This window comes from Molothrus aeneus, chromosome 16, assembly GCF_037042795.1.
Source record: "Molothrus aeneus isolate 106 chromosome 16, BPBGC_Maene_1.0, whole genome shotgun sequence".
In the NCBI taxonomy this organism is placed as follows: Eukaryota; Metazoa; Chordata; class Aves; order Passeriformes; family Icteridae; genus Molothrus; species Molothrus aeneus.
In genome coordinates this window covers 262,279-286,162 of record NC_089661.1, presented here as the reverse complement: position 1 = coordinate 286,162, position 23,884 = coordinate 262,279, and the positions used below count along the sequence as shown (strand labels likewise).

General features: G+C 41.6%; 1 protein-coding gene across 2 annotated transcripts in view; it reads right to left on the bottom strand.

The window, feature by feature from the left end:
- Positions 1–23,884, bottom strand: part of IFT140 (intraflagellar transport 140) — an 84,633-nt gene that overhangs the window by 44,405 nt on the left and 16,344 nt on the right. The window contains exons 7-17 of one of the 2 annotated variants that reach the window (XM_066561165.1): positions 22,682–22,773; positions 21,452–21,558; positions 20,153–20,301; positions 13,283–13,486; positions 12,799–12,871; positions 11,580–11,713; positions 10,655–10,782; positions 9,053–9,170; positions 8,499–8,626; positions 3,989–4,136; positions 2,255–2,386 (exon numbers count right to left, since the gene is read on the bottom strand). In XM_066561165.1, coding sequence (XP_066417262.1) covers positions 2,255–2,386; positions 3,989–4,136; positions 8,499–8,626; positions 9,053–9,170; positions 10,655–10,782; positions 11,580–11,713; positions 12,799–12,871; positions 13,283–13,486; positions 20,153–20,301; positions 21,452–21,558; positions 22,682–22,773 — 1,413 coding nt within the window. The remainder of the gene's footprint in view (positions 1–2,254; positions 2,387–3,988; positions 4,137–8,498; positions 8,627–9,052; positions 9,171–10,654; positions 10,783–11,579; positions 11,714–12,798; positions 12,872–13,282; positions 13,487–20,152; positions 20,302–21,451; positions 21,559–22,681; positions 22,774–23,884) is intronic. The other variant, XM_066561164.1, reaches the window with a different exon arrangement.

Here is a 23,884-nt window from a genome sequence, read left to right as displayed (position 1 = left end):
TAAAAGGAGAAGGTTGTCACATACGTATCAAGCACGTTGAAACTTACTCCTTTGTACATGGAATTAATTGCATTATTCCCACTGCAGTCTAAGTTTTTTATATCTGCAGGACCATAATCAATAGCATCAATAGTTGGGAAGCTTCAGAGCTTTCTAGAAAATGCCACAAAATATGGAATATCATAGAAGAGATTAGCATATTGCAGGGAACAATCACAGCATGTTAGTGATCACTGGAGACTGGTAAAATACCACAGAAAGGTAACCTCCTTTCATTACATTCATTATTATTTTTATATATAGAAACATGTATATTAATATTACTACTATTATAATAGCTACTGTTAAGTTCCCAAATTTCTGAAGATTTCAGATAAGCATCTCTCTCCAAGTTTAGTCTCTTCTCAAATATTAGTCTGCTGTTCTGAAAGTTAACTATACAGACCAAATTCTTTTATCCTTGCCCTCATGTAAATCTTATGAATACTGAACTTTAGGTTCAAACCCTTCCCCTTACAATTGGCAGTTCTAAAGCTTCAGGGGTACTTTCCCCACCCACTGAAAGGCAACTCAAAGCAATTCAATCATTATGCAGAAAACCAATAAAGTCTCAATCCTCAATGTCAAATGATCTGTCTAGAGTGTAACAAGGAAACTTTCCCAAGCCAGGCACAGAGGAAGATCATCTGAGTCATGAAGGACGCCAAAGTCCATGTACACTCTACCCTAATCGGATAGTTACATAAGATAACAAAATTTTAAGGTATACAGAAGCTAATAAAAGTTGTATCATATTATAATACAATGGAAGTGCTGGGTAAAGTAAAAGACAGAAATCAAAAGCACAAATCTGTTTGACTAGAACTTGAGGAATTTCTGGAACCAGGACAGTAAAGACATTATGGTGAACAAGGAGAAACCCTGGAATGAAACCTGGTCAACAAGGCTTGTTGTATCAACTTGATTTACTGTATTTACAGCAGACTCTGCTCTTTTACTAAATTAGGTTTCCCAAATGAATACAAGTGATGTAAAAAGTGACATCATCAGAAAGAGACAACCACCTACCAAGAAAATGGAAGCAAGAGAGGAGCAGAGGATGAAGGAAGAGCACCAAAGCAATGCAGATACTTACAGGTTTATAGATACATCCCCTTCGAAAACACAACTAATGGCAGCAACAATCCATACAAAGTCAAAAAAAAAAGAAATAATATCAAAGTAAAATAGCATGAGACATGATGGAGAAATGTTAAAAAGAAAGATTGGAAAATGCAGCATACCACATTTGATCCTTCAATTTAAAGGAAAAAGGAAAGTAAAACACAGTATAACACTAAAAGCTCAGTCTGCACAGGAAGATTGACAACAGACAGTGCTTTGAAGAAAATCAATTGCAAAGTGCTGTTCTGAATCTGAACATTGTAAGTAGATACATTCTCCCTGTCTAACAGTGCTCCCAAACTACACAAGTAGAGATTAGAAAATCTCCTTAATATTAATTTCCCATAGATTTTACAAAACTAAATACATTAGTATAGTAAATGGGCTCTGTTGGACTCCCCCTACAAGACAGGAACAGAGCAAATCCTCATCCTAAGAAGCACCAGGAAACTCAGGTCAGAAACCAATTGGTTTTCTTCACCAGAAACCAATTTGTAGGTGAAAGGCTGCAGCTCGCCTAGTATGCATGGAATTATGTAGGGTATTATTTACCTGAGATGCAAACAATTTTGGATTGAAATCAAGTTTTAGAATTGAGCCTGCATTCTTGGCATTTGCAGCACACAGGCACTTGTTGATGGTGCAAGATGACTATTCTTGCTCTCTTAAGTATTCCTGCAAGGAAGTAGGATGCTTCTGCCAAAGCCAGTATGATATGTCCTGTCATATGGCCTAAATAAATCTCACACACACACCCCTCTTGTACTTGCAATAAAAACAGTGACTAGATAAAGCAGAGTTTTTTCCACATCCCTTTTTCAATTGCATTACCTGGTAATTCCTGTTTCTTGTACACTTGTACATCACATTCAGTTTACAATACCCATAAAAAACCATCTCACTACAAATTCCACAATTCTGTTAAGTTCATCTGCATCAGAATTATCTTTATGCCATTTCTACATGTGATGCATCCCCTGCCATTGGAATAGCTCTACCTACCCCAGACTCAATTTGGTTAAGTTTGATCCCTGTACAGTGGAAAGTCTGAATTTTTGGGAAGGGAAAGAATTCTTAGAGATTACCTCACCTTTTTTGCAAAGTAATAATGTGGCACCTCTATGCCAAGAAGAAGCTGGTAGGATGAAGGCAATGGAAAGCTGTCCTGCAGCAAAAGGCCATGCTCTTCAGTGCTGAAGAATGATATAATCCAAACATCCATCTGGAAAGGGAAGTGAAGCACTATTTTATTTTTATGCTGCAATATCCTTCTTTTTGTTTTTATTTTCCATATTCACTTGGCAGAAGCTTCTCTTGAGAATAGTATGACCTCTACATTCAGACACACAGCTGCTGGGAGGGCAGATCCACACTCTTCCTCCCTGCAGCAAGCAGCCAGCACCTCGCTCTGCATTCCAGACTGCTCCTCCTGCACAGGGACCTCCACCTCTGCCTCTGCAACCAGCTTCACCCACCAGAAAGAGAAATGCCCCTGGCACAGATGGCTGCTTCAGGCATCTCTCTGAGAGATCTGGCTCAGGGCAAAGAAACAGAATCACAGAATAAGAGAATCACAGAATGGTTGGGGTTGGAAGGGGCCTTAAAAACTTTTTTTTTTTTTAAACATTATATTATTCCCATTGTAAGTTTATCAGCTCACTGACTGCTTTGAGTTCCCAGGAAATATATCATCCATGCAAAAATAGTTCCTCTAACAGTTTAAGTATTGACCTGAGTCAAGTTAAAATAACATTTATTTCCAGCAGAAGTTAATCAGACTTGTCATTTACTAAGGCATAAGCAGACAGTAAAATGTTTTGTTGAATAAGGGGCAAGAAGTTGCATTCCTTTTATATCTTTTTTTCAACTTTACTTAGAAGCCAAGCATTTTTAAGTTTTTTACTTGAGTAATATTAGGTTCAATTGTTCTTCTCTTTGCTAGAAGACCCTAGCCAGGCCTTTTGAGACATCCCTATCCCTATCCCATTTCTCCTTTTTACTTTGATCTTTTCATGATTCTTCTAGGGTCATTTTAACCAACAAAAGACAAAAAGAGCTTTCTATACCTAATTTTATAAGATTAGTTAAAATAAGGCACAATTAAAAAACTTGAGATTAAAATGGATGTGTCAAACCAATGCAATGTTTATGCAGGATAGGCAGTTCTGTACAAAGTGGTAAGGAGCACTACAAGTAGAATAGCAGGGGAAGAAAGGAAGAATTGTTTGTATGATGAAAGAAATCTTTGATTAGATAATTGTTGATGAATAAAAATGAAATTTTTTTCTAATGTAAAAAAGAACATAACAGATAATTTGGGAAGTCCATAAAAATGCACAATATCTCTCCAGAAAAGCAGAAGATGGGAGGGACTGGGTAGAAGAGCGTATTTCTCTGTTCACCTCAACAATAGTGTCCCTGTTAATCTATCAAGTTAATTCTTGCTGCTAAAAGTGTACTCAAGATAAAAAAATCAGCAATTTTTTAAATTACAAACTTCTAGATTATCCATCCACCCAATAATGTCACCTGAAAAACTGCAGTCCAGATAGAAGCTTGCATTATGGTCATTCCCAAAATTCTATCACAGCTAAAGAAATCCCCTTTTTTCTTCTTCACTGTATGCAAGCTTGGCCCAAGCCAGAGAGCTGCCATAGAGGGACTGCCCCAAGCACAAACAGCAAACACAGGGGTCACTACTCATTTTTGCATGTAGTAATATGTACTACCCATTCCTACATCTTTAATGAAGCACAAAGGATTTACTACTTGGACAGGGAGAACTCCATGTAAAAAAAGATAAAACAAATAAAAAAGACCATACTGTGCCCTCAGCCTGGATTTTCTTTTGGTCTGGAGATTGGAGGCCTTTTTCAGGAATTGCTTCACATACAAAAAGTCTTGGTTCACTCTGGTCCCAGAAATGGCAAGCAGGGATGTGACTGTGCAACTCTGGATACTCCACTACAAACCTACCAAGAGAGAAGAAAAAATGTAGAAAGGGAGACAAAGTAATTCCAGCCCATTCATTGCATGAGTGTAAATAAAGCCAAGGGATCATTCTCAGTTATTTACACTCTGTATTAGAACATTAACCAGATACATTTTCCTGACTCCTAACATTTTACACATGGCAACGACACTTCTAGTTTGGTCTGTTACACTGAGAGTGGTGACAGGACATAAAGCATTTCTGTAGAAAAACAAGTTGGTACCACCTATAAAAATAGGTACTCAAAATCTGCCTGCCCTGCGATTGCAGGTCCTACAGAAACCCTTGAGCATCTACCTCAGTGCCTGCTGCTGTAACACAGGGGTTACCTCAGCTCTGTCTTCAAACCATGGACTCATTAAGATTGGAAGAGTCCTCTAAAATCACCAAGTCCAACCATGCACCCAGCACCATCACCACATTCACCACTAAACCATGTCCCAGAGTGCCACATTCGTACATTTTTTGAACACTTCCCAGGAAGGAAGTGTTCCCACCATTGCCATGGCCACCGTGTTCCAATGCCTGACAATTCCACCTGAAGAAATTTTTCCTAATACCCAATCTAAATCTTTACTGGCACGACTTGAGGCCATTTCCTCTCATCCTATTGAATGTTACCTGGGAGAAGAGATCAACCACCACCTGACTACTGCATGTCAAGAATTCTAAGGCACTGTGGAACAGCACAAGGACTTCCCCTGCAGCCTTGGTGTCCTGGGTTGATATATGATGCTTTTATCCCCAATAGTCTTGTTCTGTTTATGCTGAATAATAAGTTTTGCACCTTTAAGACTTGTTGCAGAGAGTGAAGGGGGGAGAGAAGAAGCAGCAGTTTTTTTGAGACACTGCACTCACTCCTCCACATTCCTGCTCCTGGACTGTGTTGTCTGTGGATGAACAGACAGTGAGACAGAGCTCTCCTTTGCTTTTAGTTAGTTTAGCTTGCTGAGGCAAAGAAGTTCCCTGGACCGTGGTTTTTTTTCTTTTTTCCCTTTTCTTTGGACCTCTTGAAACCTGCTCTGGACTGAACACCCAGAAGAGCACCGGCAGCTAGCATCTGTGGCCCACCAGGCTGGGCCTGGCCCGCAACATTTCCAGCACCGGAGGGATGATAAGAGCCTGTGTGAGCTGAACTGCAACCGAGGGAGGGGACTTTCTCAGTTTGTCCTCTCTTTTGGAGCAACAAGGGGTTTTATTGTTCAATATTGTTTAGGTTTTATTGTTCAATAAACAGTTTTTTCCACTTTTCTCCAAGGAGGTATTTTCTCCCAAAACAGTGGGGAAGAAGGGCCAATTGAATCTGCTTTTCTAGAGGAACCCCTCTGGGGGCTCTCTCCCAAATTTGCCCTGAACCAGAACACTTGGGAAAGCCAGTCTCTGTCAGTAGTTAAAATAATAGCATCTTACTGCCTCCTTTGGGCATTTCAATACTACTTCAGTGTGTCAAGACTCCAGACATACAGAATCACACTATTTTAGCAATGGCTTAGTATTCATTCTTCTGAAAAAATGTCAAACTATTTAAAAGAAAAACCAAAGACGCCATTTAAGTATTTCCTCACTTGCTGTCACCACTGAAAGGTGGAAGTTGTGGGGAGGACTGGAGTAGGGCTAAAGGGCAAATTGAAAGAGACATTCAAAGAGGTGCAGAAATGGCCTAAGTCCTCTCCCTGCCATGGAATTCAAAATCAGTAAATTGCAAATCAAAAAAAGAATTTGTGTAAAAAAACCTGGGAGTGTTTAGATTTTGCCTCAGGAGGCAGGAAGAGAAGCAGAAGAGGTGTAGATTATTATCACTTTCTGCTGAGTTGACTCACTCTAATTTGAAGATGCTTCAAAAGGATGCACAGATAAATGGATTATTCATACAGACAGTATTTAACACTCAAACAGTAAAACAGCATTCCTGGCTTGGGTTGGCTTCTGTTGGGCTACACAAGATACTGCACCTGGAAACAACTTCCTCACTTAACTCTTGACAACACTACTCCATAACTAACCAGGACATAAGGCCCCAGATTTGCATTGGCCTTAGTTTTTGATGAGCTGGGTAGTTTCTTCTGACTTTCAGTGGTAAGGAGGGTAATTCCTTTTCTTTGCTTGTAATACCCATAGCAGATAGTAGCTAAAAAAGCAATCCACCTGTTCCAATGCTGGTTTTTCTCAAGAAAAATACAGTCAGAAAAATTATTGTAAAATCAAATGGGAATTTTTACTCTAATATTACACCATACTTTCACAAGCATTCCCACTTCACTGCATTGTGCTGCTAGGATTTCTAATGCACTTCCTACAGCACAGTTTGCATGGACAGAAAGGCATCAGCTCTAAATAGAGAAGTCAAGAGTTTTTACCCACACAAACTCAATTTTTATTATATTTTAAAAATACCTTTATTCCTAAAAGGACCTTCAAAATGTCCTCTTCTCAATTCCCTATTATGTAAAGTCTTCAAGGAAGGGTAGCTTTCCAAGATTTTTTTTTAAATTTAAAGATCTGGATCCTGATTCTAATCATGTAATACCTCTGTATAAAACTCCCAACACCAAATCATCCTCTCCTCAGAGATCTCTAGCTTGATATAGCTTCCAAAGTGCTAGTAGCTCTCCCTGAATTTCTCTTCTATGAATTTGTCCAGTATCTCCATAAGCACTTCCTTCATCTTCTTTACTGACTTTGCAAGGAATTCCTTGGTTCAGCTGCATGTTGGCTGAAGAACTACCTACTGTTTATTTTGAGCTTGCTTTCAGGGTGTGCTGATTTGGCATAGCTTGGTGATTGGCTGCAGGGGAGGGCATGCACCTCAGGGGTAGCTTCTGTGAGAAGCTGCTAGAAGCTTCCACCATATCTGACAGAGCCAATCTCTGATGGCTCTGAAGATGGACATGCTGCTGGCCCAATTAGAGAGGCTGGTAATGCCTCTGTGATAACATGTTTAAGAATAGAATCAGAACAGAGAACATGCAGATTTCCCCCTGGAGTGGGGAGGTGCCAGGGTCGCCACCATGCTGGCACAGCCCAAGGCAAGCCTTGCCTGCCTGGCCACCCCTGGCCAGCCGCACCACAGGCAGAAAGGCAGGGGCAGCTTCCCCCTCCCAGTGCCCTACATGAAGAGAGGTGTTCAATAGCACCAGCACCATGGCAGCCACCACTGCCCCTGCAAGGGTGGCAGGCCTGCCCGGCTGGCAGTGAAAGCATGGTGAGCAATTCCCTGACACGCAACCTAGACAGGATCAACTTCTCAGCATTGCAGGATCCTGCAAGAATCTTTGAATTAGTGGAACTTGTTGACAATGGTAACTACAAGCAGCAGTTTTTTTCAAGTCAAAGAAGAGGAGGAAGTGAAGACACGTGAGGGAGAACAAGATGGTGACACCAAAGTCAGTGGAAAAAGAGAGGGAGGAGGTGCTCCAAGCATCAGTGCTCAGATTCCTCTGCAAGCCATGGTGAGGACCATGCTGAAACAAACTGTCACCTGGTAATGCATGAAGTCCACGGGGGACGCAGAAATCCACTCACAGCCCATAAGAAAAGTGCTCCTGCTGGAGCAGGTGGATGCTAGAGAAAGCTGTGGTCTAGTAGAAGACCTGGAGAGAGAGAGAGAGAGAGGGAGAGAGAGAGCGAGAGAGAGAGAGAGAGAGCCCTTGCTTCCAAACTAGAGCAGCCTATCCTTCAAGGACTGCACCCCATGGACGAGTGAGCCATGTCACAACAATTTTGGGAAGACTGTTTGCCTGTGGGAGGGACCCCATGGCATAGCAGAGGAAAGACTCCTCTCCCTGAGTGAACAGAAGAAGATCTTGAGTGACAAACTGACCAAAACTCCCATGTCCTATCTCCCTGCAGGATGGGAAGGAGGGAAGGGCTAGCAGGAAAAGAGCTGTTTTAAGGGCTTATTTAACTTCTCATGATCCTCCTCTGATTCTGTTAATAATAAATATACTTTATACCTTTAAATTTAAACCCATCTTGCCCTTAGAGTGTTTTTCTCCCAGTCCTTATCTCAACTCATGAACCCTCTGTTAATTCCTTTTTTTTTCCTTCCCTCCTCTCTGCCCAACTTTAAAGACAAGGGTAAGCGAATAACTGTTGCGGGCGCCTAGCGTTTGGCCAATGTCAAACCACAACACTCCCTAGCTCGGATTATTGGAATAGATAGGGATGCAGCTTGATGGACATACAATTCAGTGTTAATTCGTTTTTTAGAAATAAAGAATTAAATTCATACAAACTCCTTCCCAAGATGGAGGAATGTCAGAATCAGGATGTGCTTGTCTCCACAGGGCAGATTTCCGTCTTAAATCCACCATTAATGCTTCTTGAAGCAAAAGCTCCTTACTTGCCAATGCTTTGTCCAGCAGAAAGGTTCTCTCTACCATCTCCCTGTTCAGCCTTGAAATCAAAGAGCGTAACTTGGTCCATTTCAACATCATAGAAACAGATCTTGGAATCAATGTTCCCATCCACCTACAAGAAAGGAAAACAAAGGGTGCTGGAGCATGCAGTCAAAAAGAAGAATTAGGTAAGTTTATCCCATATGCTTCATGCCCTCAGCTTTCTTTCTTAGTAATCACATGAGGTCATTCTTACTAAGAAATATCAGAAAATTTCTGGTTTTCTATTCCAACAAGCGAGCCTTAGATTTCTTTGAAATGCTACAAAGCAGCTTTTGTAACTAAAATATTCCTTTTCTGAATTCCAACACAGAACAAAGCCTTAAGAGACCTTAAATAATGCTGGGACACGACACTTCATTATATGACTCAATACACTGCCTGGACCAGGTAGGTTTATTTCTGAGAAGTGATTCTTGCGTCCTCAGTAATCTTGACCCACACCAGCCTATGAACCAATAGAAAAGTCCCAGACAGTGAGTGAAGAGCTGTGCCTCACCCTGCTGACAAGGATGCTGACTTTGCTGCCATTAGCATTGCACTTCACAGACAAAATGTCTCCATGGCCAGGAAGCAGCTTGGATAAACTCTTGCTGTTGCAGTGCACTTTTGCCTCTCTGTGGGAAGGAATAAACTTCAATTATATGGTGGCAAGCAACTGGCAATTTAGCAAATTATGGGTAAGACTTTTAAGCATATTTCAAAGGCATATTTTGACTATATGACACAACTGCCCCAGTTGTGTCCCACTTCCTCTCCAGAGGATTGCTGCCACTGCTTTTCTTTCAGGACTAAGTTAACAGACACTCTTTCCTCAATGAATCAGCAAGAATAAATGTCAGTGTTTCTACAGGATTCCCAAAACATGGCTATACAGCAAGAACATCTGAACATAATTCTCAATTCAGAGGCCTACTTTTCCTACAGAAATAAGCTGAACAGTACCATGAATTTGGAATAGAGTCCATTCACATAAAAGTTCTGTGTACGGGAAGCACACAGAGCAGCAGAACTAAAGAAATGTGATTAGCAGGGCACATTTATATATTTTATTATCTCAAAAGGATTTTATTGCTGTTATAGATACAAACCCAGAAATCAGTCAGCAACAAAGAGGACAAATCTCATGAAACGAAAGAATGCAGCAAAAAGTGACAGTAATTTGAAGTGACAGCAATTTAGAGCTATAATACAATCTCGTGAAAAAAACATGTTTGATTCTATAAAAATAAGATTTGTTCTCAGCCAATTACAGTCCCCTGAAATTAAAGTGTCATAATTTGAGAAAGGGTATTTTCAGTACCAAATGCAAAAATTTATCATAGCATACATGAGTAAATCTATTTTTTCTCACTATCAAACATATTTATGCTAGTTACAACGTGCTCGAATCTAATAACCTTCAAACTGTCCCAGGGGGAATGTGTGTGATCTCAACCCAAGTAGTTTCCAGATGGCAACTAACTAGATTTTAGCATTCCTCTGGTGACAGCATGCAAAGAAGAACAGAATCTGTTTCACTCTTCAGGTTTTTAAGCTTTTCAAAATTCTGTTTGTCATCAGCAGCTACATTTTCAAAATGAACGTCATGTCAGTATCTTTTTCACGCTCGTCAGTATGAGAGTACAGCAACCTTTGAACAAAGTCAGGTAAACTCCTTAACCTAAACAGGAGAAAGAACAGAGTCTCCACAGTTCTAGGTTCACTTTCTCCATAGATTCATTGATTTATGAAGAAATACAAGACCTGGCTTTATTTCAGCTCTTTTGAGATTCAAGTCTTGTTCAAGATACTAAAAGAAATGGGACATCCTTAGCTTGATCATCCATAAATTCTCCACACACTTTAAAATGCACTCAAATATCCCTCATGGTATCCTCTTTTTAAAATAATAATCATCATCCTCATCAATCCATGACTTGCCTAATAATTCCATGGTTTCTCCCTTGCTTTGGAAATATGCCATCAGTTCACATAACTGCATGTATTGTCTCAAGATTCAAAGGGACTGTTGCTTTTCATCAAATCAAAAACAGCTGAAGATTCCCCACAAAATACACACTTAACTATAAACTGATTATTTTTAAAGCCTCATTAATACCTGCGTGAGAGATCAAAGATTTTCAAGTGAGCCAGATCAGTTCCCACAGCCAGGAAATTCCCACAGACATCCAGGAGGCATGGATTCCCCTCTGCTTCAGAGAACACGAGCAGCTGTTTAACTGTGCCCTGGGAAGAAATGTGTAACACCAGGTTTGTGTGGCCACAGCCTCACTAGAAGGGACTTATTTTGTCACCAAGTTGAGTCACAAATTGCTGAACTTCTCTGTTAATCACTCCAAGCAAATACGAGAAACATACACACACAAATTCAATCTGGGTTTCAGGTATGTACATAACCTCAAAAAAAGTGTAAATTTAAAGGCATCCTTCTGCAATAATTTCCTCTTTAGTAACACAACCTTTACCAAGGTTACCAAAGACATACAGAAATATCAAGTCCCTGAAGGTCCTTAAATATATAGCTGTAAAAACAAATACATTATATTTATGTGATGAATCACACCCATTCTAAAATATAATATTTGCTTCCTAAATAAAATTATGTATCACAGAACTCTGATAATTAGATTGCTCTTTTTGGTTCTCATAGACTAGCAGAGGCTGCAAAGGTTCACACAAAATGTGCAAGCGATATTTTTCATTATCTTGTAAGAATATTCAGTATGATCATCTTCCTGAAAGTAGTATATGTATCTCAACCTGCATGCAATTTAGATTGTCTTAAAGTCTATAAATACTTATTAGTTACACTGCAGTAGTGTTCAGAGTGGCAGACTTTTTAAAGAACACAAAATATCAAAGACCTTTCTGCTGAAATACTCAAAATATATTTTGAGTATTGCATTATGACAAGGAAGAGTTAATAGATTTAGGAAGATCATGCACATTACTTCTAAGCTCTAACACCAATCTTTGAAAACAACAAGGTCTTTTTATCCCTTCATGGTTTTCTCAGTCCTTACCTGCCAGGTGCGGACCTGGATCCGATACGGCTCCACTGTGTACAGATTTTCTCCATGAACAGACAGAACTGGAGAGTCACAAAGGAAAGAGCCTGGAACAATCACAACAAAGCCATCATTACAATAAATATGTTCTGTAAAAAGAAAAAAAAAAAGTAACTTATAGCACACAATTTCCACTATCTTGCACCAAATCTCTTTTTCAATCTGTCAGTCACTATTGAATCCCAGCTTCTTGGTGTTTTAGCCTTCTTCCATACTGCCACTACATTTTAAAGCTGGGATTCCCATTATAAACAGGTGTTGGTACACTCTGTCCATGGAAACAAGTGAGAAAGAAAGGGCAAAGAGTTGATACAGGGAGGGAAAGAAAGAAAAAAAAAAGTGCAGTATGAGGTTCTGGTAAGAGAATTCACTTTTCCCTTCAGTGAACTGCTATTGAAGGGGGATAACAGAATCTCTGTCAGAACAGTGGCTCTGCAATAACTTCAGAAGTGGTGTAGACTGTTAGGACCTTGGTGGTAATAAAGCAATGATTCAGCATGGAAAAGTTATAAAATATATCAGTAAATATAGACAATCAGAAAACACTTAATGATTCTTAAAAGACAAATCCCAAGATTTAGGATGGAATTGATGGAATTCTACACCACTTATTTCTCGAGGCAGAAATATTTAGGGGAGAATTAATAATTTAAAAACCTAATTTACTCTACTTGGCACTGTACAGAGCAATTTACGGGATAACTTCTCTTGAGAGCTGGGACAAAAAGCCCCTTTCCCAGACCCTTTGATTACACTTTCTCTCAAGCAAAGTGGAAAAGCGTTCAATAGTCATTGCCATGTCTTATCTGTAAAAGCAACAGGAGCGACAGCTACAAAAGCAGGAAAAAACTGGTCTTCTTGATCAAATCAGTGGTGTACTTAAAAAATATAAAAAGAAGTAGTTCTAGCCTTACATGGTGTTTTGTGCAAGGCCCTCTATAATGTAATTTAACTACATCATATAAAAGCTTTCTCTAGCCCTGAGGGTTTTTCCAGTCTAGAAGAAGGTGTCCCGGCCCATGACAGGGGGGTTGGAACAAGATGTGCTTTAAAGTCCCTTCCAACCCAAACCGTTCTTTGATTCTATGCTTACAGTGCATCAGCTACCATGAATGAACGTATAACATTGGAAGAAAAGAAGCATTCAGACGCTGACCAATGTTTTAAGTCCTACCTGCACTTCTGAAGGTATCTCCTGAGCACTCAAAGACAGCCACTTGCTTCCCATTCCAGAATACTACAGCATCCTAAAACAAACAAACAAAACACCAAATAAATATATACTTTTAGTTCCTTTTGGAGGCATGCAGGAATTCATGCAGTAACATGGCAAGAATTCCCCTACAATAGCCACCAGTTACTAGTTCCTCTGGACATTGGGTTGGAAGGCTTTTAGCAGCCCAGAGGTTCTCTGGGTTCTAGTGAGCACCCTAGAGCATTTCCCTGTGAGTCCCTGTTCTATCTTAGAAAAAACCAGCTCCACTGCAGCACCATTGCTACTGTTACAACAATACCTTCATAACACACTACATTGAATATTAAAAAAAAAAAAAGACTTTTCTTAAAGACTTAGGAAGTTCGGTCTTGATAAACCTAACTAGGCAACTGATTAGGCAAATAAATAACAACAACAAAAAAAAAAAACCAAACCCATTAACCTGAGTAGCAAAGACTCCACTAGCATTCATGTCAACACGAAGGCTGTGAGTGGTTCCTGTGCTGAAGATCGTCACATTGAAGAGGTTGGGAGACACCTGTATCACGGCCACCTGCTGATGAAAATGGGCCAACATGGCCTGCTCACTGAGGATCACCACAGAGCTGATGTTGTTCACTGCCAGCAGGTTTTTTCGGGACCCCCACTGTACATAATGGGAAGAGAAAAACCACACAATTTCATCTCTAGTCTTGAATTGTCACAGCAGTGTTGCAAGAGAAGTAACATGGGAAAAGACAGAATAAATATTTTCATACATATGCAAAGTCCTACTATCTAAATACAAACTACAGGGAATGACTGGGAAATATGACAGATTCAAACTATTATGCTTGTTATCCAGTGTACTGGTTTAAAAGACATTTGTCTGCCAAGGAAGGCAGGAACCTTCCTGGAATGGAAAGCTGGCCCCCTCCCTCCAAATTATTATAACTTCACAAATACAGGGCTTCCAGGAAAAAATATGGAAAAAGGAATAACAGTTCTTTACTAGAAAATATATATCTATAAAACAGAACAAACAAAAAACAACAAAGAAAAAAATCGTAAGTTTTCCCACCAGTCAAGCAATTTCCCCTTGGTTGCAGATATGACCACAACCAGCGGGGGGCGCCATTGGGCGAGGCAGAGGGTGTACAGTGGCTCCCTCATGGCTCCAGGGGATGCTCCGATGTGAGCCCTGAGCCTCCCCAGGGTTAACGGTGGCCTCAGGAAGACAACAAATGGGAAGCAATTCCTTTGAGAAAACCTAACCCCCAACATTATCCACCCCAATTTTTTTTCCCATACAAACATGTTACATTGAACTTACACTTTTTAACTATAGACATTCATGCATTATCCTAATTATATACATATATACATGCAGATATGGATACAGGTACAACGTCAGACAGTTCACCCCAAAACAAGGTCCCATTGAGGTATATGTTATGTTCCTGCACCACCTACTAAGTGCAACCATGTCCCCGAGCAAAGACAACCTGACAAATGTCTTTGTCTTTGCTTGAGGCAGAATTCATCCAAATAAGTCTTTCCTAACATACCTCTCATATGTGCCACTAGAATCTTATCGCCATCTGCGGTACACAGGGGTTCAGATTGGGCAGGGCCACCTTGCTTAGTGGAACATTAGTGTTAACTAACCCTGTAGCCTTTGCTCAGTGCAGATCCCACTGCTTGAAGGTCCTACTTCCTGTTGTCTTCAATGTTGTTTTTAGTAGCCCATTGCACTGCTCAATTTCCCCAGCAGCTGGTGCATAGTAAGGAACGTGGTATGCTCACTAAATACCATGTTCTCTAGCCCAGGTGTTTAATAAAATGTTCTTGAAATGAGTCCCATTGTCTGACTCAATCCTCTCAGGGGTACCATGCCTCCAAAGGACCTGCTTTTCAAGGCCCAGGATGGTGTTCCAGGCAGTAGTGTGAGGCATAGCGTAGGTTTCCAACCATCCAGTGGTGGCTTCTACCATTGTGAGCATATAGCTCTTGCCCTGGCAGGTTTGAGGCAGTGTGATGTAATCGTTCTGCCCCCCCCAATACTTATATCGGACAACCACCTACCATACCATAGGGGCTTCACCTGCTTGGCCTGTTTGATGGCAGTGCACATTTCACTACCACGGATTACCTGGGAGATGCTGTCCACAGTTAGATCCACCTCTCAGTCTCATGCCCCCTTATAGGTAGCACCTCTGCCCTGACAGCCTGAGGCATCGTGGTCCCATCGAGCTAGGAACAGCTCTCCCTTGTGTTGCGAGTCCAAATCTATCTGTGACACCTCAATTTTTGCAGCCTGATCCACCTGTTCATTTTCCACCTCCTCATTAGCCTGACATTTGGGGACATGGGCATCCACATGACACACTTTGACAGGTGGCTTCTCCATTCAAATGGCAATGTCTTGCCATTCTTCAGCAAGTCCTGACTGGTTTTCCTCTACACTGTCAGTTGGTCTTTTTCCATCTGTCCACTCACCCCCCTGGAGCATATGTCAATCCCCAAAAGTCAGTATAAAAGTAATTCTTTGGCTACTTCTCTCATTCAGCAATGTCCAAGGCCAACTGGACACCTTTGAGTTGCACAAACTGGCTTGACCTACCTTCTCCTTTGGTACCTTCTGTAACTTGTCACATGGGGCTCCATTTTCAGTTCATTCCTACAATGTGACAGGAATCATTACTGAAAAGAGTGTAGCATGTTTCTTAGTCGGCAGTTGATTGTATGGTGGAGTTTCCTCGGCTTACATCACCTGTTCCTGCTCTTCATCTGTCAGAACAAAATCCGCACCTTGAGGCCAATTCATAATTATTTCCAAGATCCCAGGGTGATCTGGGTTTCCAATACAGGCGCGCTGTGTAATCAAGGCAATCCACTTCACGTAGCATCAGTGGCATGACAGGTAGAGGGAACCTTTCATTTTAACATCTACCAGTCAGCGCTGGCAGTCAGGGTACCAGAAGTTGTGCCTCTGTCCCAGTCATCTCTGAGGCAGTCTGAACTCCTTCACAGGCTAACAGGATCTCCTCTCTTGGAGTGTAGTTGGCTTTGGACCCCTTGTAACTTTGGCTTCAGAATCCCAGTGGCTGGCCCAGAGTCTCCCCAGGCACCTTCTGCCAAAGGCTCCAGGACAAGCCATAGCTCCTGACTGCAGAGTAGAGCACATTCTTCACCTCTGGTCCCGTCCTGACTGGGCCAAGGGCAACTGCATGAGCAATTTCCTGCTTGATCTGGGCAAAGGCTTGCTGCTGTTCAGGGCCCCAGTGGAAATTGTTCTTCTTGCAGGTTACCGGGTAAAGAGGGCTCACTAACTGACTGCACCCCAAGATGTGAACTCTGCAGAAACTTATGCCACCTAGGAAAGCTTGTGTTTCCTTCTTGCTGGTCAGCGGAGACATTGCTGTGATCTTGTTGATGACCTCGGTGGGTATCACGCTGTCCGTCTTGTTACTTCATCCCTAGGAACTGGATCTCTCAAGCAGGTCCTTTGACCTTAGTCTTTTGGATGACAAAATCAGCTTTCAGGAGAATCTGGATGATCTTTTCTCCTTTCTCAAAGAATTCTGCTGCCTTGCTCCCACACGTGATGATGTCATCAATGTATTGCAGATGTTCAGGAGTCTCATCCTTCTCCAGTGCAGCCTGGATCAGTCCACGGCAGATGATGGGGATGTGTTTCCACCTCTGGGGCAGTCAGTTCCAGGTGTACTGCACACCCCTCCAGGTGAAGACAAACTGAGGCCTGCCCTCTGCTGCCAGAGAAATGAAGAAAAATGCTTTAGCAATGTCAATAGTGGCATGCCACTTTGCTGCCTTGGACTCCAGCTCATACTGGAGCTCCAGCATGACCAGCACAGCAACACTCAGTGATGGTGTAACTTCATTCATGCCATGATAGTCCACTGTCAATCTCCATTCTCCATCAGACTTCCACACAGGCCCAATGAAGCCAAAGCACAAGTGGGCCTTGCTGAACACTCCTTGGCTCTCCAGCTCATGGATCATCTTGTGAATGGGGATCATGGCATCTTCATTTTTTGATACTGCCGGTGATGCACTGTTGAGGTGGCAATCGGTACTTGCTTTTCTTCTACCTTCAAAAGTCCTAACCACAGAAGAATTTTCTGAGTCCAGGCAAGGTGTTTAGCCACTTAGTTCTTTCCGTCTCCACAGCAGCAATTCCAAAAGCCCATCAATGTCCTCTTGGGTCTTTAAAGTATCTGTTCTTAATGTAGTCAATGCCCAAAATACGTGGGGTATCTGGGTCAGTTACAGTGGGGTGCTTCAGTCAGTCCTTCCCAGTCAAGCTCACTTCAGCTTCCAACAACCTCAGCTCTTGAGAACCCCCTGTAACATCAGAAATGGAGACTGTTTCTGACCCCACACATCCTGGTGGCATTAACATACATTGAGCACCAGTGAGCACCAGTGAGCACCAGTGTCAACTAAAGCCTTGTACTCTTATGGGTTTCACGTGCCAGGCCATCATATCCACACAGTCCAGTAGACATGGTGGTCCCCTGGTGCCCCTACCTGGCTAGAGGCAGGACCCCTCTAATACTAGTTCTTGTGAATACATATGGGAGGTACCTTCCAGCGGGTCAGATACTTGCCCATGGGAAATTGGCACTGCACTCACTCTCACTGACTTCCCTTTTCTTTTCTCCTTCAGTTCTTGTATTCAGGGTGCTAGGACACAGGTAGGTTTCCTGTGCCACCATCTCATGTCTTCTTCATGGTTGAGTAGGAAATATCTTAAGTCAGTTTGTGAGGCATACCCGCTCTCTGTCTGGAGGACGCCTGACTATGACTTCAAGGACTCTGATTTGCACTGGTGCTACAGGTAAACATCTCTCCCTGAGTTTTTTATTATCATCCTTGAGACTCTCAACCAATGTCTCTACAGCAGAGATGTGGGTCTGCATCAGGCCTTGGACCCTACTCTAGTAATTCCTAAATTTGCTTGCTACAGAGCCCATTGTCTCTTGGTTGCCCCTGAGATGCATGTTTGGCATTAAACTGGAGTATTCAGATGGCCCCTGATGTGCCAGACTCCACCACATTTGCACTGTGCACCTGACCTCGTTAGGGTCATTATCCTGTTGTCCAGGCATTGGATCCTTCCTCCATGGTCTTGCATGGCCTTTTATGATGGTGCTCCTGCAGTCTGTCCCTGTGAACAAACCTCTCTTACATTTGCTAGAAGCCACTCCCAGAAAGAAAGGGGTCCTGACTCCCTCACGAACGCCTGCTCAATGGCCACACCCTGGGCCAAGGGTCCCAAAAGTCTTGCTTTGGTACCATCAAGTTGCATGCCTGTACGTGTAAAGTCCCAAACTTGAATCAACCAAGCCAAAAAAGCCTCGCCCCCTAATCACGTAATGTCTTTTCACAGACTGCAGAGACTGTCAAGCAACAGGGACTCAGTGACGATCTCAGGCTCCTCTGCTGGCTTTGAGGGCCCTGGTTCTGCATCATCATGAGCTGGGCACACCAATTGGCTTATCCTTCCTCATTGCAAAGGGCCGACTGCTGCTGCTGGCTGTGGCTGCCCCTGTGGTTTAGCTAGAACCTGGACATTTGTAACATCGGTTTGTTTCACTACTGTACTATCCACCTTTCTCTCTGACTGCAGTGGTTTTGCTGGGCAGTGTCCCCGACCTCTGTGGCAGGTTTTGAGGCAGCTACACAAGGTAACCTCACTCTGTCTCTGAATGGTGAATGGACCTCACTGAATAAAAACATTAAAAAAAAAATCTTTAACTTCTAAGGGAAATTTAACTCTTCAGAAGCTGTTGTTGTAGGCCCAAAGAAGTGGGTGAAGGGTTGGGAGAAAACTCCCTCCTGTGTTGCTTCCTCTCAATAGGTAGCATTATTAAGGAAACCCCAATGATACAGACTTCATATGTGATAGTTATATAGCCTTGTGCCCACATTTCAGAAGAAGTTTACGAGCACTGAATTCCTCACCTTATTGAACCATTCTACAAACAGGGTAACAGCTACAATGGTCTTAGTTATAGGACCCATGTTTGAATAAATGACCTGCAAACAGGAAAAACATAGCCATGATCATATGCCTACTAAACCAGGGTAGGCTAGACCACACGGTGCTGCCCAACAAGGTTTCTACATCCAGTACACAAATGGGTTACTCAAGAATTAGTATTCTCTTTTCACCCTTTCCTCTCAATGCCCTTGAGCCCCACATTGGTCACCAATTAATGTCCTGGTTTAAAAGATATGTGTTTGCCAAGGAAGGCAGGAACCTTCCTGGAATGGAAAGCTGGCCCCCTCCCTCCAAATTATTATAACTTCAAAAATACAGAGCTTCCAAGAAAAAAATATAGGAAAAGGAATAACAGTTCTTTACTGGGAAAAAAACCCCAAAAAACCAGAACAAACAAAAAACAATAAAAAAGCCCAATGACCAACTTCCCCTTCGGTGTAGTTACAGGGGCTGCAGGGGATGTGCTATTTTTGGACAGTGCTCCATATCCTGTTACCTGGAAAAGGCTTGAATGGGAAAGCTGACACAATCACCTGTATCTATTAGGAGATGTATGAGATACTTACAACACACTTTATTTCCTATATCCTGGATATTTTGTTACTGAAGCTTGTTAATAAAACACTTGGATTCTCCATTTTCACAGCACTTCTGTTTTAACTTTGTAAGTAGGATGGTGTTACAGACCCTCACTCTTACACCAACACAGAGCAAGCAATTACCATTGCTTTTAAAATACTTTCCACTCTTATGAGAAAACAGAATAATAGCAAATATAAAATTACTTTCTCTTGAAAGTCACCAGATATATTTGATTTTCTTTCCTTATAAAAATAATGGGGATTGTTCTCACATATGAAGCACAGCAACAGATTGATGTAAAGTATAACAGAAACACTCAAAAATTGAAAAAACTAATAATATGGTATAAAACCCAACAACCAAAGATGTTGGAGAACCTAAAGCACATGCTTTGCCTTTTTAGCAGAATGCTAAAAAAGCTGTTCATTAATATAAAACTTTTTTTCCCAGAAAATAATTTCAGGGAGCTGAATCCAAAGGTTTTGCTAGCGAGCCATATGATGGAGAGACTAGCTACAAACAGGGAGTATTTCTGCCCATCCAATTTTAAAAGTTACTTGATTCTCAGGGGTTTTCCTCCTACTTCTGAAGGAAGACCAGCCTCTGCTGGAACACATACCCATATGATAGAGATCACGTTCACTGGTTTCACAAAGATGGTCTTTTCATCTAAGGTTTGTGAAGTTCACTAACATTCAAGGAGGCTCTTTCCTTTTTTACCTTTATCTGAGTGACATTTCCTTCAAGTTCTGTAGACGCCTGGAACTTCCACTTCTCCTTGCCCTCTGAAGCCCATATGCTCTGATGAGATCCTGCTGCTTTCTTCCACATTGCTACTCTCCCCTTGCTAGTTCCAGCTGCCAAGATACCTGCCATTCACAAACATTTCAGGCATTTCATCTTGGGCTTCAGAAAAACAAATCCACATTACACAATGTAACAGGCAGCAAGCTCTGGTTCTTGGGTACTGAGAAGCCACTTTCTAGCAACAGTATTTGTCTCCTCACTGCAAATCAACATCCTAGTCCTGTACTGGAGAACTTTTCTGAAGAACCAATGGGAGAAGTTCCACATGGTAAGGTGCATCTTCTAAGCTACCAGATGAAGTGATTTTTTAAATGCATCAGAAATTACTTCATTTTAACCTTTTCTTAGAATATAGAACTATTGAATATCCTGAGCTGGAAGAATCCCCAAGGGTCATCCAATCTAGCTCCTGGCCCTGCACAGGACAGTCCCAGCAATCCCAATATGTGCCTGAGAGTGTTGTCCAAACACTTCTTTACCTCTGGCAGCCTTGGGGTTGTCCCCACTTCCTGCTCAGTGCCTGACCACCCTCTGGGGGGAGAAACTTTTGATATGCAGTCTAACCCTCCCCTGGCTGGACACAGCTACAGCTGCTCCCTTGGGTCCTGTCACTGCTCACAAAAACAGAGGTCGGATCCGCCCCTCATGAGGAAGCTGCTCCATACATGCATCCCCCAGTCTCAGCAATTCCTCCAATGGCTTGTGTTTATTTTTAAATAGCTAGTTTTGTAGCCACTTTGGGCAACCAACCACTGAAAACCACTGCAGCAGATATCAGCTGTGCCTACACTAGCCAACGAGGTAGTGCCCAGGAGCAGGTCTGTAGAAAGGATCTGTTGTAAGGACCAGGCATATACACAATACATGTCACTAAGCTCTATTTTGCATTAGCTGTAGTGCAGGCTTGTAGACTGAATGCCCAAAACATGTTGGAGTTCATTAGGTGCACTCCAGGGGTACTCGTGTCAAAGGGAATCCAGCTCATATGCCACAAGACAGCTCCACAGTGAGTCCAAGTGTAGTTGAGTATGGAATTATTTCCCTGCACCTTTCAAGGCATATTTCCAATCCAAACTAAAATCCTCAGCATCACATACTACCACTGAGATCCTCAGTCACAAGACAAACATACTGAAATTATTACAGGGCATGGAAGGCTGAGCTTTGACAAGGTTTGGCACCAGAGATCACAGCTGCCACGTTATTTCTCACCTTTAGCACTGCAGTAAGAGACACAGTTAATACATTCTCCCCCCTCAAAGCCAAACTGCATATCTAGGGAGAGCACATAGTTCTCATCTTGATCCAAATCCCAGAACCTAAGGCACACAAAACAAGAGTGTTAAAAATGCTTTTCATTCCAAGTGTCTTGCCAAACCCAGTCAATAGGATGCTGTACACGGCATTAACTTACTATTTCCACAATACTTAGATCATTTAATTTTTAAAATTAAATTGTCAGAAGCTGCCTGGGGAATGTGAATTTCTTAACGATCTCCTCCTTTTCCTTTGAGTTTTTAATCTGCAGCATGTTTTGGGATATTCTCCTATGAAGAAAGAAGTCAGAAGCAAGTGCAGCTTTAAAAAAAATGAAAGAAGTGAGGGCCAGTTGCAATTTTCTTCCTCCCTAATTATGCTTGTCCTCTATTTTAAGAATATTCCTGGGTTAGTCAGTAGTCCTTTGGATTCCAGATTGATTTTCTACAACTAAATACTGCCATGAAGCTATTCCTTCTTGATACTTGATCTTTATTGCATTCTCACAAAATGAACAAATGATTCTGTCTGATAGTAGCAGACAGAGGCTCAACAAAGGGAAATACTGATATTAATGGAACACTCCCACCCTCCCAAAGGTTAGAAGAACAGGTGGAGCAGGTCATAGTAAAGACAAGGTAGAAAAGATTGCAAAAAAGGTAAAACTACAGAACACAGTGCAGTGACATAACAGTATGGCAAAGCAACATACTTTGAAGGATTAGGGAAATAAGTAATTGAAATACTTGTCTTATATCACAGTAAAATAAATGTCCTGAAAAGTAAGCAATTTCTTTCTGGTTGCTGATGCCATGAGTATCCTAAGGATCAGAAAGTAACATAGGGAAGAATGGCAAAGGGGCTGCATTTTCATGCAAAACCCCCAACTGGATTTATTTTCAGAATAAACCAGTAACAGCACTCAAGGAAGGAACAGAATAGGTAGGACTGCCTGACAAAATAAAATACCTAGAGAGAAAGCAAGCCATACCAAATTAGTTTCTGTCCTTGAGAAAAACAAAATTCATTTAATTTCTCTACTTATTTTTACAAACAAAATAGGGGATTTTTTCATTATTGGTAAAAAAAACCCAACCAACATTTCAGCAAAATACTCAGTTCATTGCAGACTGTACCTTTTAGCTGGCCCTTCTCAGGGGCAGCCAGAACAACTTTCATTCTTACCTGATGACTGTCTCACCTAGTGCTGTAACAACCAGGCTATGGTCTACTAGAATCATGTCTGCAGAATGACCAGTCTTCCCACTCAACTTCACCTGTTAACCATTAGCAAATAAATACATTTACAGAAGGTCAGAGGAGCACACTGAAGGACACTGAGCATCTGAACTGCACAGTTGGGCTAAACAGTAAAAATTTGAAAATAACTAGACCTATCTGTCAATTCAGACATATTCAGACAGTGAATTCAGATGATTCTGACAATGATCACCATAAAACGCATCAAGACTGCAATGTATAAATTTAATAAAAGAAACCTCGGAATGGGTTAATTAAGTAGATAAGGAGCAGTATTTTACTCTTGCACTAGAACTTCTCTTAGAATTTAATAAAGATTCCTTTGAAATGTGAAATTCCAGATCTTACTTCTAGTCAAATCTAAGAAGTGGACACTGCTGTAATACACATCTGTCCAGTGTTTTTCTGTCTTGGATAAAAAGAAAAAAAACATCTTAGAAAAGTGAAGGTTTGGGGTCTACCTACAAGCAGCATTTTGTAATAGCACAGGGCAGGGTGTGAGACATTTTCTCTTTAATTTCCTCTTTTAATTTCTGGAGATCCTCTGTCAGTCTTTCCACTGAGGAGACATGGGCCCATAATGGGGTGGAGATAGTTTCTTCATATATCTGAGGTTTCGTAACCAAATAGTCCACATTTTGTTCTCCTTCTTTCCATGACATCACTCCCAATGAGTTGGCATATCACATCAGCACACTCAGTAAGAATGTCTGCTATATGTTTTGCGAACACTGGGTATTGTCTGGATTAGTAAGGAATTGCTCATTATTTAAAAATATTATCTCCAGCACAGCAAATTCTCTCAGGTATACCAGATACCTTGCTCCATAGTGTTCCACTTGTCTCAGTGCACTAAAAGGTCATCTTTCCAAGGAAACCTTTCCCTCACATTTGACAGGAGTTGCATCCAGAGGCTGAGAGTTTCTGGTCCTTTCCCAATCCTGGGGTCAATACTTGCATCCCAGTTGCAAAGTGTCACTACCATCTAATTTCATATCACGGGCCACAATAGCCCAGTATAAGAGCACCCAGGTCACCAGGGGCTCACCTGACTGGAGTGAGAAATCTTTTTGTATGTCTCGCAGCTCACTCAGGGATAGGGTTTGAGTGATTATCTCTGGCCCTGTC